Here is a 17,510-nt window from a genome sequence, read left to right as displayed (position 1 = left end):
ACCACATAGCGGCTCACAACCATCTACAACGGGACCAGATGCCCTCCTCTTCTCTCTGAGGCTCTCTTCTCTCATGCAGGCACTACACCTAAGTAGAGCTTTCATATACATAAATAAATAAATCTTAAAAAAAATAAAAAAGAAAACTTACTCTCTGTAAGTCACCCACCAGCTGTCGATAGCTCCTCGGGGGCGGGCCTCAGAAGCCCATGGGGTCTACGTTAGATCCTGTGACAGCAACCACAGCTGCTGAGAGCTCATGGCCTCAGCAGTCCTGTTATATCCAGAGCACGTTTGCTCTGGTCCTCCCTGGCCTCCGGCTCTTACAGACTCTCTGCCTATCTTCCAGGATGGTCCCGGAGCCTCGGGGTGGGTGTGGGAGGGACAAGACAGATGTCTCATTTGTAACTGAGCATCGCACTGATCCGAGTGTGGAGAGTAAGTCCCAGTGGAGTGCACACTTGGCTATTTAAACATGGGTGCTGAGGATTTGAACTCGGGTCCTCACGCTCGCAAGTGAGTGTTCTTATCCAAGCTCTTAGTGATATAATCCTGGGGGAGGGGCGCCATCAAATGTGCGATGGCATCATGGAGCAAAAGCCGCAGTGTGCACACACGACTGTTTTCATAGGAAAGGGCGCATGTAAGGCAGCGCAGAGGCTGGGGGGCAGGAACGTGTGTGACTCTCATATCCTTCCGCCTTCTGGTGATTTCTGTCTAAGTGAGCATGGCTCACTGGAATATATGAGACTCTTCCTAAAGCCTGCCCCTCCTCCCACAGGTGCCCCGGTGTTCCTGGTGGAGCCTCAGGACCTGACCGTGAGGAACGGAGAGGATGCAGAGCTGCGCTGCCAGGCCACTGGAGAGCCTGTGCCCACAATCGAATGGCTACGGGCAGGTCGGCCACTGCAGGCTGGCCGGAGGCTCAGGACCCTGCGAGATGGGAGCCTGTGGCTGGGGCGTGTGGAGGCTGGTGACGCTGGAGCGTATGAGTGTGTCGCACACAACCTTCTGGGCTCTGCCACAGCCCAGGCATTGCTGGCTGTGAGAGGTAAGGAGTGTCCTAGGCCCTCAGACTGAGTCTGGTGGATGTGTCCCGCTTAGCAGAGCCCCACCCACTCCCCTGATGCTTCCCAATTCTTCACTAAGTTAAACTTCAGGATGAACCAGCTGGGAAGCCTGCACAGACCATCTTGTCTGAGGAAACAGATCTCAGAAGGGCTAAGCATTTCCCACATACCTTGGCCAAAGAATCTGGCTGTTCTGGGTCACCTGGCATTGTCCCATATTCTCCTTTGGATCCCCCAAGGCCCCATGAAGAGGGAAGAATCAAATAAGAGTACACAAGCTGGGCAGTGGTGGCACATGCCTTTAATCCCAGCACTCGGGAGGCAGAGGCAGGCGGATCTCTGTGAGTTCAAGGCCAGCCTGGTCTACAGAGTGAGTTCCAGGACAGGCACCAAAACTATACAGAGAAACCCTGTCTCAAAAAAAAACAAAACAGCCGGGCGGTGGTGGCGCACGCCTTTAATCCCAGCACTCAGGAGGCAGAGCCAGGCGGATCTCTGTGAGTTCGAGGCCAGCCTGGGCTACCAAGTGAGTTCCAGGAAAGGCGCAAAGCTACACAGAGAAACCCTGTCTCGAAAAACCAAAAAAAAAAAAAAAAAAAAAAAAAAAACCAACAACAAAAGAGTACCCATGATGCCCTCAGGGAGTTTGCTGTGAACATCTATGAGTCAGTGCTCCTCCCAAGCCTCACACAGCCATAGTAGGTCATCAAATGGATGTTACTGACCCCTGCCATCTAGAGATCCCTAATTCAGCCCTCTTCTCCTTAGGGTCAGGCTAAACTTCAATATTGAAAAGGGGTGGTTTGAGCATTGGTGGCACACGCCTTTGATCCCAGCACTCAGGAGGCAGAGGCAGGTGGATCTCTATGTGTTCAAGGCCAGACTTTGTCTACAGAGTGAGTTCCAGGACAGCCAGGCTACACAGAGAAACCCTGTCTCAAAAAAAAAAAAAAAAAATGGAAAGGGGTGTCCTGAGAAACTACAGTAAAACAATTCAGACCAACATAAAGAAAAGTCACAGAATATTGTTTTTGGATTGTCTGCCTCTGTACCAAATACCCCAGGTATGTCTAGATGTGTGGGTTTGTATCTCCTCTTCTGTCCATGGCAGACATCACCAATACATCTACACACACACACACACACACACACACACACACACACACACACACACACGTCAGAATCTTTTTCTATAGGACCCTTCTCCAACCCTGTCCATGGCAGATATCACCAATCACCACATACAATGCCAGAGTCTTCACCAACCTATCTTTATACAATGTCAAAATCTTTTTCTCCACAGAACCCTTCTCTAACCCTGTCCATGGCAGACATCACCAATCCATCTCCACGCAGTGCCACAATCTCTCTCCATAGATCCCTTGTCTAGCCAGGACCTCTTCAGAAATTGGAATTTGACATTTGTCAAGCAAATGTGGGAACTCTGGCTCTAGTTTCCTCATCTGTAATCGGGGGCAAGACGCCAAAAAAATGTACCCAGACATCTCAGTGGTTCTTGGACACCTAGAGGAAGTTGCTGGCTCAAGGTGACTTCGGGTCTGAAGAACTTCCCTCTATTTCAGAGCTTGGTCCCAACTCTTCCTGTCTCCCAGTGACAAGCTCCCAGTTCAGACCACAAAGCTCTGTGTATGGTCTCTGTGTATGGTCTCTGTGTTGGTTTCTGAGCTGGACATAACCAAGTCCCACAGACTGGGGCTTAACTAACACTGTCTCACAGTTTTAGGGGTTGGTCATTGAAGACTGAATCCTTGGAAGGGCTGCTTCCTCCTGAGCCTATGCAGGAGAATCTGCCCCTAGCTTCTGGTGTCCTTGGCTGCTAGAGGAATTGCCCAATCTCTGCCTTTATTGGCACATGGCCATCTCCCCGCATCTGTCTATGTGGTGGTTTGAATGAGAATGGGCCCCATGAGCTCTTGTGTTTGAATGCTGCACCCCCAGATGGTGAACTGTTTGGAGGATTAGGAGGTGATGCCTTGTTAGAGGAGGTGTGTCACTGGGGGGCAGGCTTTGAGGTTTCAAAAGCCCACAACAGCCTTAGTGTCTCTCTCTGCCTGCTGCCTGTGGATCAGGATATAAAGCTCTCAGCTACTACTCCAGTGCCATGCTGCCATGATAACCATGAACTAAGCCTCTAAAATGTAAGTGAGCCCCCAATTAAATGCTTTCTTTTGCTAGAATTGCCTTAGTCATGGTGTCTCTTCACAGCAACAGAACAGTGACTAAGACAGCCTCTAATTTCCTATTTTTTGTAAAGCCACCAGACATACTGGACCAGGGCTCACCCTGATGCTGTCCTCTGTGAAGACCTCATTTCTAAGTGAGGTCCCAGGGTTAGATCATCAGGATATGAAAGAGGAGCAGGGAAAGACTCAGCCTTCGCAGCTCTTCATTTAGTGGAAATAACTGTTTTCCTTCGTATGTGCTAATTACAGAAAGGCTAGATAATATAGAAATCTGAAATCAGAAAAGTAGTTATTATCCACAATTCTTTTTAATTTTTTTTATGTATTTGTGTGTGGACAGTTGGTGTGCAGGTCAGAGCACGTGGGTGAAAGTCACAGGACAATTTTGTGGCGTTGGCTCTTTCCTCCCATGCTTGGGTAACTCTTGGTAATTTAGTTTAGCTTAGTTTTGTGACAGTCTTACTCTGTAGCCCAGGCTGGCCCTGAACTCATGACAATCCTCCTGCCTCAGTCTCCCCCGAGTGCTGGTATTACAGGCACAAGCCACCACATCTGGCTCCAGTTTTCTGCTGGTTTCTCTCCAATTGTAAATGGATATGCTCTTGCTTCCTAAGATGTCGAGGCTAGATCTCAAACTTGCCCTTTTTCTGTCTGTTTTGGATGACATCCCATGATAATCTGCTGGACATACGTCTTTACTGGCCTCTCATCTCATTGCACAGGGTGTTTCCATCTACGCTTCTCTTGGCTGTGAGAAACAAACAATAGCTTCCTATTTCAGCCTCCCCTACCCCACGGGCACACAGCGGCCACCTCTCCATGTGGTGGACTTCAGGACTTCCCTGGTTTAAGTTCCTTCAAGGGGTTTTGTTGTGCAAAGAGAATTTGAAGTTCGTGTGTGTGTGTGTGTGTGTGTGTGTGTGTGTGTGTGTGTGTGCAGGTGAAGAAACAGAGGTTGATGCTGAGTGTCTTCTTCTAATGCTCTCCAGCCCTTTGAAAAGATTTTGTTTTTATTTATGTGTGTGTGTGTGTGTGTGTGTGTGTGTGTCTGTGTGAGTCGATGTGCCCCATGTGTGCAAGTGCCTGCAGAAGCCAGAAGAGGATGTTGGATTCCTTGGAACTGGAGTTGCAGATGGTTGTGAGTTGCCTGGTGTGGATGCTGGGAACTGAACCTGGGACCTCTGGAAGAAGCAGTACATGCTCTTAACTACATAGCCATCTCTACAGCCTTCCACCTTATTTTTTGTTTGAGACAGGGTCTCTCGCTGACCCAGTGTTCACCAGTTTCCTAGACTGGCCAGCAAGCTCCAGGGCTCTGCCTTTCTTGCCCCCTTTGTCCCCAGGGCACTGGGGTTACAGGCATGTGTCACTATGCCCGGCTTTATGTGATTGCCCCCCAGCTCAGGTCTTCATGCTTGCACATTGGGTGGGCACTCTACCCACCAGGCCATCTCTCCAGCCCCTGTTTCGTTTGTTAATTGGTTTTGGTTTTGCAGTCCTGGGGATGGAACCAGCTAGGCCAGCACTGAGTTCGCCCCGCCCCCAGCTGGAGTTCAGAGTTGTTGAGGCCCCCTGACTACAGACCTGTCCCTCCTCCCTGCTGCTTTTAGTTTTTCTGTCCCGTCAGCGTGGGTGCATGTCCTGGCCTTGGCTGCGGGGGGTGGGGGGGGGGGGGGTGAGGCGATACTGTGACAAGAGACTGCTGAGACTCCCCAAGTCCAAAAAGTGGCCTACCGTTCCAGGGCTCCAAGCTTCTTGGCCTCCAGGGATCTGGGTCATGCTCCCATCTTCCTCCCAGCAGATGCCAGCTCCCTCCCCATTCTGTTATGAAACAGATATTAACGAGAAGCATTCCAGATGGGCATCATCAGACCCCAGCTGAGGGCTGCACTGCCTAGAACAGGCATTAGCCTATCCTGATTGGCCAATTAAGATCCTGGCCATGGAATGTTCTGTGTTATTCTTTTTGACAGCTCATCTGCAATTTGTTATTCATTTCCCCTGAGGGCTGGTGAGCGGAGAGCCAGGCTCCCTCTGTCTTGTGCCCCTTGGAAGGCCATCTGCCCAAAGGAGGCAGCTGGTTCATTAGGCAGAGGAAGCAGGGGCCCCATGGGCCTGTGTCATCCGTTGAATCTGTGCAGGAGAGCGTCTGCTGGGCCCGCCTGGCAGCCTCTGGGCGGCTGGCCCACTCCAGCTGGAGCCAAGACCACTGATGGAATGAGGATACTCTGGTGATGGCACTCAGTTCTTGGCATGGCGCCCTGTCCCTACAGCGTGCCAACCCTTGTCATCATAGCTCCTGGCAATTTTGAGACCAATGAGCCTTCTGTGTGTCTGTGGACCCACCTCCTCATTTTATAGACAAACCAATTTGATGCAACCCAGGGACCTAACTTGCCTAGCTTTGTGTGTATGTGTGCAAGCACGTATGCAGGTGCATGTGTGTGCAGGTGCATGTGTGTGCAGGTGCATGTGTGTGCAGGCGCATGTGTACGCAGGCGCATATGTAGGCCAGATGACAGCTTGTGTCACTCCAGGAGCTGTCCACCTTTTTTTTGAGGCAGGTTCTTTCACTGAACCCATTAGACTAGACCAGCTGGCCAGTGAGCCCCGGGGAACCACCTCTGCCATCTCTGCCTCCCCAGCACCAGGGTGACAAGTGTATACCAGCATGGCTGGCATTTTTGTGTGGGTTCTGGGGATCAAACTCAGGTCCTCATGCTTGCATGACAAGCACTTTACCAGCTGAGCCCTCTCCCCAGACTCGGTCTCCCTTGTTCTAGAGCCAAGATCTTCTGCGCCTGGAGTCTATCACCTACTAGCTGTGTATCTTTGGACACGTTACAGTACCTTTAGGAACCTCAGTTTCTTCTTTGATGAAATGGGGATGGTGACAATACCTTTGCATGGAGGACTCAGAATGGATAGTACGTGTCACTACTCTTTGTCTCCTGCCTCACAGGGGAGCCCCGGGGCAGCCGGGGCAGCATGACCGGGGTCATCAATGGCCAGGAATTTGGTATGGCTACTCTCAACACCAGTGTGCAACAGGAGGGCAGTTCTGGGGTCCCTTCCATCTGGAGCAGCATCAGCCATGTCCCAGCAAGTGTGGGTATGTGGGGCCCTGGGACACATGTTGGACGCCCAGGGCAGGAAGGGCTATTCCAAGGCCTGGTACCCAGAGATAGGGCTGCCTCTAAGGGCTGAGTCCCTCTCCTGCTCACAGGCTCCCACCCCTACCACTGTCATGAGTCAAAGCCACCGCATTTGAAATGACATAGGGAGAGATGGGAGCGGAACACTGAATCTGGAGCTCCGAGGATGATAGGTGATACCACTTACACTTGGAAAGGATTTTACCCCCCCATGGAAGCTGGTAGCAAAGTGAAGAATCGCCAGACATGAGCTGGAGGGGACAAAGGAAAGATGTAGAATTCCATCATCTAAAGAAGCAGGAGGCATGCACTTACTCACAGATTCTGGAAGCAAAGTGTCCTGAGCAGTCAAAGTCCAGGAGACTCATGCAGGGGACCCAGAGCCCCTTCCAGGGACCCTGCACAGGGGAAGGCTGAGCCAAGTTCTCATGGGAGCAGATCTTCAGAAGCCCTCAGGAGGAGCAGCTCTTCGGAAGCTGCCTGTGGCCTCAGGAGTTGGTTTTGTGTTTTTTTTCCTCTTCCTTTCTTTTTTTAAAAGTCATTTATTTTTATTTTATGTATATGAATTTTATGCCTGCGTATATGTGTATACAACCATGTGCATGCTGGTGGTGCCTGCAGAAGCCAGAAAAGGCCATCAGGTCTCCTGGAACTGGAGTTACAGGTGGTTGTGAGCCACCATGTGGATGCTGGGAGTTGAACCTAGATTCTCTGCAAGAGCAACAAATGCTCTCAACTGGAGACATCTCTCCAGCCATTTCACTACCAGACTCTGAGCCACGGCCAGCAGAAACCAAATTAAGCAAGATGGCTGCCTAAGTGTGAGCCCTGCAGACGCTAGGAGAAACATCGCGGCCCAGCGCCAGTGAGCTTGAGATTAGTGGTCCAAAGGCATTGAGTAGTTGGAAAGGTTCTGCCCACCCTCAAGGGACCTCGCTCCCTCCTGTCACCCCATCACCTGCTGCCACTGTTCCTGACCCTGAGTAGGCAGTGCTCCGCTGGCCCAGCCTGTAGCCTTTCCTAGTCCAAAGGGTCCTGATGTCACACGAGGTTCTGAGAATCCACACTCAGGGCAGTCAGTAGCTCAGAACATGCCTTCCTCTCCTGGGACCTTGCAGAAGTTGTCTGCAACACAGGAAACTTGGTTGATCATCTACTCATCCCAACCAGTGTGTAGTGACAGCCGGTAGCATCCCAGGAGCTCTGGGAACCATCAATCTGCATTTATTGAATCTGACTAAACATCCCATCCCATGCATTTCTTTATTATATTTGCTTTAGTAACTGCACCATAAAGTATATGTTTGATTTTGCTATCTCCCAGGGTCTGCTAAATAACTGGCATGGGTGGTCACTAGACTGAGCATGAGCAGGGAGGGAGAGGCTGCACCCTCTGGAGCAGAGGGGAGCCACAGAGGCTTGATCAGGAGAGTGACTCCCCTAAGGCTCCATTCCTAACATGGCCCCTGCATTCTGCTGCACTCAGGGCCTCTCATGCGGGTGCTGGTGGTCACCATTGCCCCCATCTACTGGGCCCTGGCTAGAGAGAGCGGAGGGGCCTTAAATGGCTATTCCCTGACGGGTGGCAGCTTCCAGCAGGAGTCACACATGGAATTTTCTACAGGTGAGCACAGTCTTCTTGGAGGTGGCTGGAGGCAGGGCCTGGGAGAGCCGGGGCTGCTTCTGAGATGACTCCAGGCTGGGTGGGGATGGCTTGCAGGGGAGCTGCTCACAATGACCCAGGTGGCTCGGGGCCTGGACCCTGATGGATTCCTACTTCTGGACGTGACGATCAATGGCATGATCCCGGAGAGCCTGGCCGATGCGGAGCTGCACATGCAGGTACTAGCTCTGGGCTGCTCCACCCTCCCACCCTGAGCAGACAGGCCCAGTTTCCTTCCTCATACCCCAGAAGCAGGTTATGACAGGTCTCAAGGAGGAGCTTTCACTCAGAAGCGAGCATTCCCCCCACTCCGTTAACAAGAACATCACAGGCGCGGCGCTGCCCCTGGCTGCCAGCTGCTTGGCGGAAGAGGCAAAGGAGACTTTCCCAGTGCTCTCCATACAGCACCCTGGCTACCCCCCTCCCCTCCCCCAGGACTTCCAGGAGCACTATGTGCAGACAGGGCCTGGCCGGCTGTTTGTGGGCTCGACACAGCGCTTCCTCCACGACAGCCTCGCAGCCTCCCTGCGCTGCAGCCACAGCATCCAGTATGATGAGGCCCGGGGGCCCCAGCCTCAGCTGGTGCAGCACCTTCGGGCCTCATCTGTCAGCTCGGCCTTCGACCCTGAGGCAGAGGCCCTGCGCTTCCAGCTCACCACAGCCCTGCGAGCTGGTGAGGCCCCAATGTCCCACCTCCACTGTGCCAGCTAAGACCTGCCAGGGCCCCAAATTCAAATGGCCATTTGTACTAAGCACAGGCTGGGGACAGGGGCATGCTTGAGGCAGCAGCTCAACTCTGCCCTTTCCAGCCTGGCCCCTCCCACTCCAGCAGGGACAGTTCTGCTCCTCAGGCCACTCCTACCCAGACCTCTGAAGCCTTCCCCTAGACCCAAATGCACTCCACACTCCAAGCCTAGACCATACCTCATGCAACCTCTGGTGTCCTACCTGAGAATGCCATGTAGTCACCAAGGGATGCTCTAAAAATACCTTATCATTGCTTAAGGTCCTGAGGGGTTTACCACTGAACAAGGAATGCTGGGAAGAGCAGGGCTGTGAGGCCAGGCTCACCCTTCTTCAGATCCTATAGGCACTACTTTCCAGCGTGGGGCTGAGGGGAACGCCCCAGTTCCTGGCTGCACTGTGAGCATGGCGAGGCTTGCTTACCAGGGTCTCTAGATCAGAAGTAAAGGCTCTGCCCTAAAGCCCTAACTGGCTCCCAATGGCCACCTTACTAAGGGTGACTGTCCCTACAGTTGCCAAGGCAGTCCCATCTAACCCTTCATCTCTTGCTGGCTGTGGAAGGCTATGGCGACCATCTGCTTGTGGCTGCTGGGTTCTCCTGAGCACAGTTTTGCACATGTGACCTTGAACAGTCTACTTTTCTCCAGTGGTTTCTCTTGCGTTTGCCTGGATCCCTGCCTAGCCTCCCTTGAGAGCCCCCAGGGCACATCTACAAGACCAGGCATGTCCCACAGCCACCGCTTCCAGCAAACCTGGGCCAGGAGCCAGCTTGCTGCCCCGTTGTCACATGTCTGGTTCAAGACTAGGGCTGAACTCCCAGCCAGGGACCACTGCCCGTACCAGCCCAAGGAGCAAGCCCAAGGTGCCCTGGGGAACTGGCTCCCTCAGGGTCATCCCCTTTGCCTTACAGAAGAAAATGAGGTTGGCTGTCCTGAGGGCTTTGAGCTGGACACCCAGGGAGCATTTTGTGTGGGTGAGTCCTTCCCAGCCCCCGGTGTGAACAAAGTTGACCTCTCCATCCGGGGTGCACAGCCTACCCCAGCCAGCTGGCAGGAGAGGCTGTGAACACAGTCTCGTGTCTCCCAACCCAGACAGGAACGAGTGCTCAGAGGGCCCCAGCCCCTGCTCCCACACCTGCCACAATGCTCCCGGTCATTTCTCCTGTTCCTGTCCCACTGGCTTCACCCTGGCCTGGGACCACAGGAACTGTAGAGGTGAGCCGCCCCAGGGGCAGTGCTGGTCAGTCCTGGCCCAGGTGTGCAGTAGGCTCCTCGGGGCCCGGACGCCAGAGGGACGCACATACTATGGAGCTGGAAGATATTGAGGCTCAGGTGGTGGGGGGTGAGGACGCCCAGAGACAAACATGTGGTCCCTGTGTGTTCGGGACACTCAAGCCTGGAAGGTCTCCCCACAGCAGCTTCAAGTCTTGGTAGCCCCGTTCTCCCAATTTTCTGAGTAGTAAGTAACTGAATGTCGGGTCACCCTGGTACTAACCTGTGTCTTCAGCTGTCACTCCCCGCAGTGGAGTGTGGCCGGCCCTGCCAAGTCTCCCTTGGCTTTTTACAACCTTACATTGCAACTACAGGTTGGGGGGACCTTCATGCCAGGGACTTCCAGGCTGTGTGAATGGGCTGGACCAGGGTGTGAGGATGGCTGCAGGGAAGGCACAGGTTCACATGGCCCCCTGTGTGCTCTGCCCCCAGATGTGGATGAGTGTGTGAGAGACGCCCACCTCTGCCGGGAGGGGCGGCGCTGTGTGAACCTGCTCGGAACCTATAACTGCCTAGCTGACTGTAGACCTGGCTTCCGGGTAGCTGCTGATGGAGACGGCTGTGAAGGTGACAGGGACACAGGGTGGGGCCTGATCACACTCCCAAGAACCCAGAGAGTGTCCCTGGGATTCTGGAACTCTCTTGACAGAAGCCCGGAGCTGGAGTCCTGTCTTTTCCGCCTTTTACTTTCTCTTTCTCTCTCTCTCTCTCTCTCTCTCTCTCTCTCTCTCTCTCTCTCTCTCTCTCTCTCTCCTCCTAGTAGCTGGAGGGACAGCCATGGGTGCTGGGAACCGAACTCTTATTTTTGGTTGTGAGCCTAGCCTTTAGCGGCCGAGCTATCATCCCTCCAGCCCTATCTTTTCCATTCTTGACCTCTGCCACCTGTGCTTGATGAAGTGGGGTGGGGGTGGGGTGGGGTAAGCCAGAGACAGGAAGTAGGCCGTTTCCCTCCACCATACCCCCACACCGCGGTCCAGACTAGACACAGCCTCTGAATCCTTCCCAACAGTTTCCAGGCAGCCACTGTGCATCAGTGGCAGCTGGCCTCCACACTGGCGTCCAAGTGCTGACCCCGGATGGGGGACCTGTACGCATTCTATGGTTTCACGGCCCTGGGCCCGTCTATGCCGTGTGATGGTTTCCTGGGCAGACTTGAACAGACATCGGTTCGTCCCAGATCAGACACCAGAGCCTGACAAAGGAACACTTCCTTCCAGTCTAGCATAGCGAGCCAGTGAGTTTAGGAGAAAGGGTGAGGGACTGCTCGCAAGCACATAGCGATTCAAAGACAGCTGTGGCACGGAGGGGCCCACCCCAGCCCGGTGACGCGTGAAGGGTCTCCTCCTCCTTGGCAACCATTACTGTATATAGCCCTGAGGGAGAGCTCTGTGAATTTGTAAGTTTCAGGAACTTTCTGGGTCTTAGGAGATTCCTTCCCCCTCCCTCTTCTCTCTCCCCTCCCCCTTCCCTCCTGCCTCCTCCCTCCCTCCCTTCTTTCCTCCGTCTCTTCCTATATATCAGGTCCCTAAATCTTCCACACATGTGACTCCCTTGCCAGGACACGCAGAGGGCCTCTTTTTACCCCTCGTACATGAGGAGCTTGAGACTCAGGAGTGCTGGGACCCACATTCTAAGCTCCGTCCTTTCCTTGGCGGCTGGGCCCCTTTGTCTTCTAACCTGCGACACAGGCTGAATGTGAAGTGCCGCAGGCTGCCTTGTGCGGTCACAATTAGAAAAAGGGACACACAAGGCCTTGCTGTGAGGCTGGAGGGTACATCACTGGAGGAGGCCCCTGGGCCAAACCACTTCTGTGATCATGCCTGTGACCACACCCCTCCCTCCCCAGATGTGGATGAATGTCTAGAGCAGCTGGATGAGTGTCACTACAATCAACTCTGTGAGAACACTCCAGGTGGCCACCACTGCAGCTGCCCCAGGGGGTACCGCCAGCAAGGCCTTGGCCTTCCTTGCCTAGGTAAGGGGACAGCCAGCCCCTCCCTGGGTCCTGTGTCTCACTCAGTCCTGGCTCAGGACAAGGAGTGTTTATGGACTGGTAAGTCCAGAAATGACCGCAGCAGCTGAGACCAGATCCTGTGGATGCCAGACAGGGAGGAGAAGACCAGGGGCATAGGGGTAGAATGGGTGACTGTCACCAAGGGCTGTAGGACTCTATAGCCTGGGGTGGTACTCAGAGCTGGGAGGTGGCCCCTGGCTGCAGCCCTAGGGACAGAGGGTACAGTAGTAGAGGGATCCTCAGGCCAGCTTGAAGGAAACTCCTGGGCAGTGTGCAAGGCATTGAATTCTGGGAAGATGGCAGGCAGAGGCAGCTGGAGGCACATACCTCTCATCTTAATACTCAGGAGATAGAGGCAGGAAGATCATGGGTTCAGGAGCATTCTGAGCAAGACTCTGTCTCCAAAAACAAAGCAGAGGGGCAGCTGACGCAGAGGCAGGCCACAGAGCACTGTACCACCCTCACATCCCACCTGGCCTCCCTCCACAGACATCAACGAGTGCCTACAGCTGCCCACACCCTGTGTCTACCAGTGTCACAACCTCCAGGGTAGTTACCGATGCCTGTGCCCGCCAGGCCAGGCCCTCCTACAGGACGGCAGGACCTGTGTTCCCCTGGAACGAAACAATCAAAACGTTACCACCATCAGCCTCCGGAACCCGTTTGTGCCCTGGCTTCGGTCTCGGATACCCAGGCCCAGAGCCTCCTACCATGCCTGGGTCTCCCTCCGGCCTGGTTCTCAAGCCCTGAGTAGTCTGGGACGGGCCTGGTGCCCACCAGGCTTCATAAGGGAGAACGGCGTGTGTACAGGTGAGGTGGGCAGGCCTTGGGCACACACACTATTGTCCTGGGCTCCTAGGCTGGGCATGGAACTGGGCAAACTCAGACCCCAGCAGTACTCATGGAGAGAGGGAGAGGGTGGAAGTGGAAATTCTGTAAGTGAGGGGCAGAGCTGTGACTACACTGATGGACCAAAGGAATTCCAAGAAGGGTACTGGGGAGGTTGTTTGACTTTGGGGAGCTTTGTCCAGAGGGAGGCCCCTCCTAAAAAGATGCCTGAGAAAAATCCACTCTGAGAAACAGTCCTCTTGAGGGAGGGAGGTTTGGGGGAGTGAATGTTCCAGTTAGATGTGAAGCTGTGAAGAGGGGCCGTGGGAGCAGAGGGTGCAGCCTGTGGTCCCTAGACGCATGTAAGGGGGGCTGGCTGCCCACAGTGGCCATGTGCCTCTGACAGGACTCTGTCAATAGAGTGGCCCCTCTAATTGCCTCAGTGATGGAGACAGAGTGAGGCTTCCACACTTCATCAGCCCCCTGCAGCAGGCCTGGATGGGGCAGGCAGGGGAGGGGTTGCCTGGAGCAGGGAGCTTCCCTGACTGGTCTCAGAGCGCATGGCCACCTGGCAATCCGACCCAGCATCTCTGCTCTCTGTCCCCACCTGGACCAGACCTTGATGAGTGCCGTGTGAGGAGCCTGTGCCAGCATGCCTGCCAAAACACAGAGGGCAGCTACTACTGCCTCTGCCCCTCCGGCTACCGCCTCCTCCCCAGTGGAAAGAACTGCCAGGGTGAGCCGGCCAGGGCCAGTCCACACCCCTCCCGGGATTAGGGGCACACTAGCTGTGCGGTGTGTCCCTGGGCTATTCTTCTCAGATCTCTGAACCTCACCCTTCTGACGGAATGAGGCAGGAAGAGGGTGGTACAGCAGCTGGTGGGTGTTAGAACGGCCTCTGAAGTTAGCCCAAGTGGATGCACGGGGCCTGGGGCCGGTCCAGCGGTTTCTCAACCTGTGGAAGGGGGTCCTTCCTGTTCGCCCTTGCTCTGCCATGCAGAGAGTAGATGGCTGAGACAGCCACTGGTAACGACACAGAGGAGGCCAGTGCACTACCCGCTCCAGGATCTCCAGCATGGTAGCAGGAATCCCCCACAAGCCATGCCCTACAAAGGCGTGGTCCCTGGGGCGATGAGAAATGTGGGGAGGGGTCTGTTCTCAGGGCTCCGCCCACAGAAGGCTGGTCTCTTTTGCTCTGGGGGCCTCCCTGCCTCTTCGGCTCTCCCTCTCTCGGGTTCTATCGACTTATCTCCCACCGCCTACTGCCCAGACATCAACGAGTGTGAGGAAGATGACGTCGAGTGTGGGCCTGGCCAGATGTGCTTCAACACCCGAGGCAGCTACCAGTGTGTGGACACACCCTGTCCTGCCGCCTACCGGCAGGGCTCCAACCCGGGGTAAGAAAGGACCCAGCTGGCGGAGGTACAAGGGGCGGGGCTCGTGATCACCAGGCTTCTTCTGTAGCTCGCCTATGCCTGGACCCCCCACTTCCAGGAAGACTTCCCAGAGTTAGCTGCCCTGCCAGAAATCCTGGGCGGAGGTGGGGGAGTTGGGGTGGGGCGGTGTAAGTGCTGGCACACCAAGCAGATCTGTACTCAGGCAGAGACAAGCTTGCCTCCATGTTGTGTTCCCTGCATGGTGATGCGGGCAGCCCCGCAGGGTGTGCTCTCCAGGACAGAGAATGCACCCCTCCCCTTGTGCACACATAACCTTGGACAGAAAGCACCCCCAAACATAGAAATTAGAGAAATCTCACGAACTCCAGGACTCAGCTCACTGTGTTCGTAAAGAGACACCAAGACCTGAGGACCTCGGGTCAAGCAGCTTGTGTCCTTGGGAAGGTTTCTGGGGCATGTGGCTTGTTCTGGACCCTCCAAAGGAGAAATGAGGCGGGGGATGGAGGAGACTCCTACAAGGCTGACCGCCTGACTTTGAGTCCCTGAATACCCCTAGGAGTCCAGACACGTGACTCAGCCCCCAGGCTCCTCACCTCTGGGCACCTCTGAGTGGACCTGAGTTTTACCACTGCTGTGTGCTCACTAAGCTGCCCTGGGCTTTGAACCAGGAAGGAGAGGAGGGAGGACATGCTAGAGAGGAGAAGGCCCCTATCTGGCTTCTCTGGGCCTCAGTTTGCTCATCTCTGAAATGGGCTAACAGTGGCATCTGTAAGCGAGGTATTCGGGGCACACGTGAGGAGGGACTGAGGTGCACTGGATGGCAGCCCAATGAACGTGTCTGTGCCACCCACAGGACCTGCTTCCGCCGCTGCTCGCAGGACTGTAGTGCCAGCGGCCCGTCCACACTGCAGTACCGCCTGCTGCCGCTGCCCCTTGGCGTGCGCGCCCACCACGACGTGGCGCGCTTGGCCGCCTTCTCTGAGGCCGGTGTTCCTGCCAACCGAACGGAGCTCACCGTGCTGGAGCCGGACCCGCGCAGCCCCTTTGCTCTGCGTCAGCTGCGTGCTGGGCAAGGAGCGGTCTACACCCGCCGAGCGCTCACCCGCTCCGGGCTCTACCGCATGACGGTGCGCGCAGCAGCGCCGCGCCACCAGAGCGTCTACGTACTGCTAATCGCCGTGTCGCCCTACCCATACTGAGCGAGCAAGGCCAGAGTTGCAGGTCCACCGTGACCTCACAGGGAGGAACAGGGCGGCCCTTGCCCATGCATGACACCTGCAGTGACAAGAGGAACATCCTCTTCTCCCGCCCCGTGCGTCAGCGCGACCTTCAGTAAACACTGCTGTGCACAGGACCTTGACCCCATGGCAGGGACGGCTGCCCTTGGTGGCAAAGCCATTTGGGCAGGCCTGAATCCTGGCCTGCCTCAAATCTCAGGGGGGAGCTGGGCAAGGTCTCAGGGGTCTAGGACCCCAAGGAAGACCGACCCAGTGGGGGTGCCAGCGGCTGGCACTGACCTGACCACGGAGAGTGTTTATAATATAAAAACATTTTTTTACTGTCTTGATATCTTTGTCCAGTTATTTCACCTTGCTAAGGACCCGCCCTGGGAGGGAGGTGAGCAGCCCCTGCTGTGATTCCAGCTGCTGGGTCCTGCAGATCCGGGTCCTTAGGAATCAAAACGCACCCATCACTAGCTAACATGTTTGGTGTACAATAAAGCAGTGCAGCAGGACCTCCCTCCCCCCAAAGAGCTGTGGGGGAGTTAATGAGACCTAAATGTTCTTCACCAGTACATGGTAGTAAAAACATCGTATATTAATTCTCAAGAATAATTTCAAATCGCCAGGGATGGCGGAACACACCCTTAATCCAGTACTAGGGAGGTAGAGGCAGGAGGATAGAGTTCAAGGCCATCCTCATGGCCTTGTGAGTGAGCTCTGGATTAGCCTGGACTGCAAGAGAGATCCTGCCTCAAAACAGTGGCAGCAGGAAAACCTGCTCCCTAGCACCCACTGCCCTGTGACCTTTTTCTCCCTAGTACCCTTATCTAACGGGCAGGCACACACTTGACTCCATTCCTCTGTTGTTTGTGTAGAACATGGGGCCTCGAGCACAGGGTTGGTTTTACAATCACTTCTGACACCTAAGTAGATGCCAGTGAGTGAATGAATTTGCTTACTTAAAAAATTTTTTTTTAAAAAACCTGTACAAATGTTAAGTAACAAGTCAGTTACAGAAGGAAAAAAGACTACATGATTTTGTGCAGATGTGGAGTGTTTGGGGGGAAACAGGCTGAGGAGAAGGCAACATGGGTAAAGTCACCTTGCAAGCACACATTTGACTCCTAGGAGCCTTGTCCTGGCATGGCAGCCCAAGCTTGGAATCCCAGTGCTGAGGAGACAGAGGCAGGCGGCTCCCTGCCAGCCAGATGGGCTCTCAAAGCCAAGGAGAGGCTCTGTTTCTGAGAGAGGGTGGATGGCTGAGCAGGTGAAAGGGGGTAGGACGCAAGCCTGACAAACTGAGTTTGGTCTCTAGACCCCACGGTAGAAGGGGAGACCCACCCCCAAGAGCCATCCCCTGGACTCTACACCTGGGTTGTGGCACCCAAACATCACACACAAATCACAAATTTTTTTTTTTTTTTTTTGGTTTTTTTCGAGACAGGGTTTCTCTGTGTAGCTTTGCGCCTTTCCTGGAACTCACTTGGTAGCCCAGGCTGGCCTCGAACTCACAGAGATCTGCCTGGCTCTGCCTCCCGAGTGCTGGGATTAAAGGCGTGCGCCACCACCGCCCGGCTCACAAATTATTTTTAAAAGTGGTCAGTGTGCCTGGGGAACAACAGCCGTGTTTGCACACATACAAACGTGCACATACACATGCAAGGCAAATCCATGAAAATAGAGAGAGAAGGAGGGGCGGGAAATGGGGAGACGTAAGGTAGAGGCCATGGAGATACATCCAAATGTATGTGTGTCTATAGATACATAAATAGAGATAGCTATAAACGTCCGCAGAGCCAGTGCAGTGTACAACAGGATTGGCTGGACAGACTCCAGATGCTCTTGCCCCCCCAACCCGCCCAGAGAGGGGGGTGGGAGAGAGAGATTTCATTACGTGTAAGCCAAGTCAGCCTCCATATCTGACTGGCTGAGCTATAGCCC

The 17,510-nt window shown here is 54.5% G+C and overlaps 1 protein-coding gene across 1 annotated transcript in view; it reads left to right on the top strand.

Annotated features, from left to right (window-relative positions):
* The window catches only part of Hmcn2 (hemicentin 2), a 132,750-nt gene extending 116,837 nt beyond the window's left edge, over window positions 1-15,913 (top strand). Inside the window, 13 exon segments of the mRNA XM_052724421.1 lie at window positions 782-1,051; window positions 6,237-6,386; window positions 7,916-8,053; window positions 8,150-8,271; window positions 8,528-8,765; window positions 9,747-9,809; window positions 9,928-10,050; window positions 10,540-10,674; window positions 11,954-12,082; window positions 12,611-12,931; window positions 13,566-13,685; window positions 14,220-14,346; window positions 15,200-15,913. Of these exon segments, the coding sequence (XP_052580381.1) occupies window positions 782-1,051; window positions 6,237-6,386; window positions 7,916-8,053; window positions 8,150-8,271; window positions 8,528-8,765; window positions 9,747-9,809; window positions 9,928-10,050; window positions 10,540-10,674; window positions 11,954-12,082; window positions 12,611-12,931; window positions 13,566-13,685; window positions 14,220-14,346; window positions 15,200-15,545 (2,282 nt within the window). The 3' untranslated portion in view covers window positions 15,546-15,913.
* Window positions 15,914-17,510: the final 1,597 nt, after the last annotated feature.

This window comes from Peromyscus californicus, unplaced genomic scaffold (genome assembly GCF_007827085.1).
Source record: "Peromyscus californicus insignis strain IS unplaced genomic scaffold, ASM782708v3 Scaffold_7__1_contigs__length_154581171, whole genome shotgun sequence".
Lineage (NCBI taxonomy): Eukaryota > Metazoa > Chordata > Mammalia > Rodentia > Cricetidae > Peromyscus > Peromyscus californicus.
Note: the sequence above shows the minus strand (reverse complement) of the source record. Positions and strands in the feature narration are given on the sequence as shown.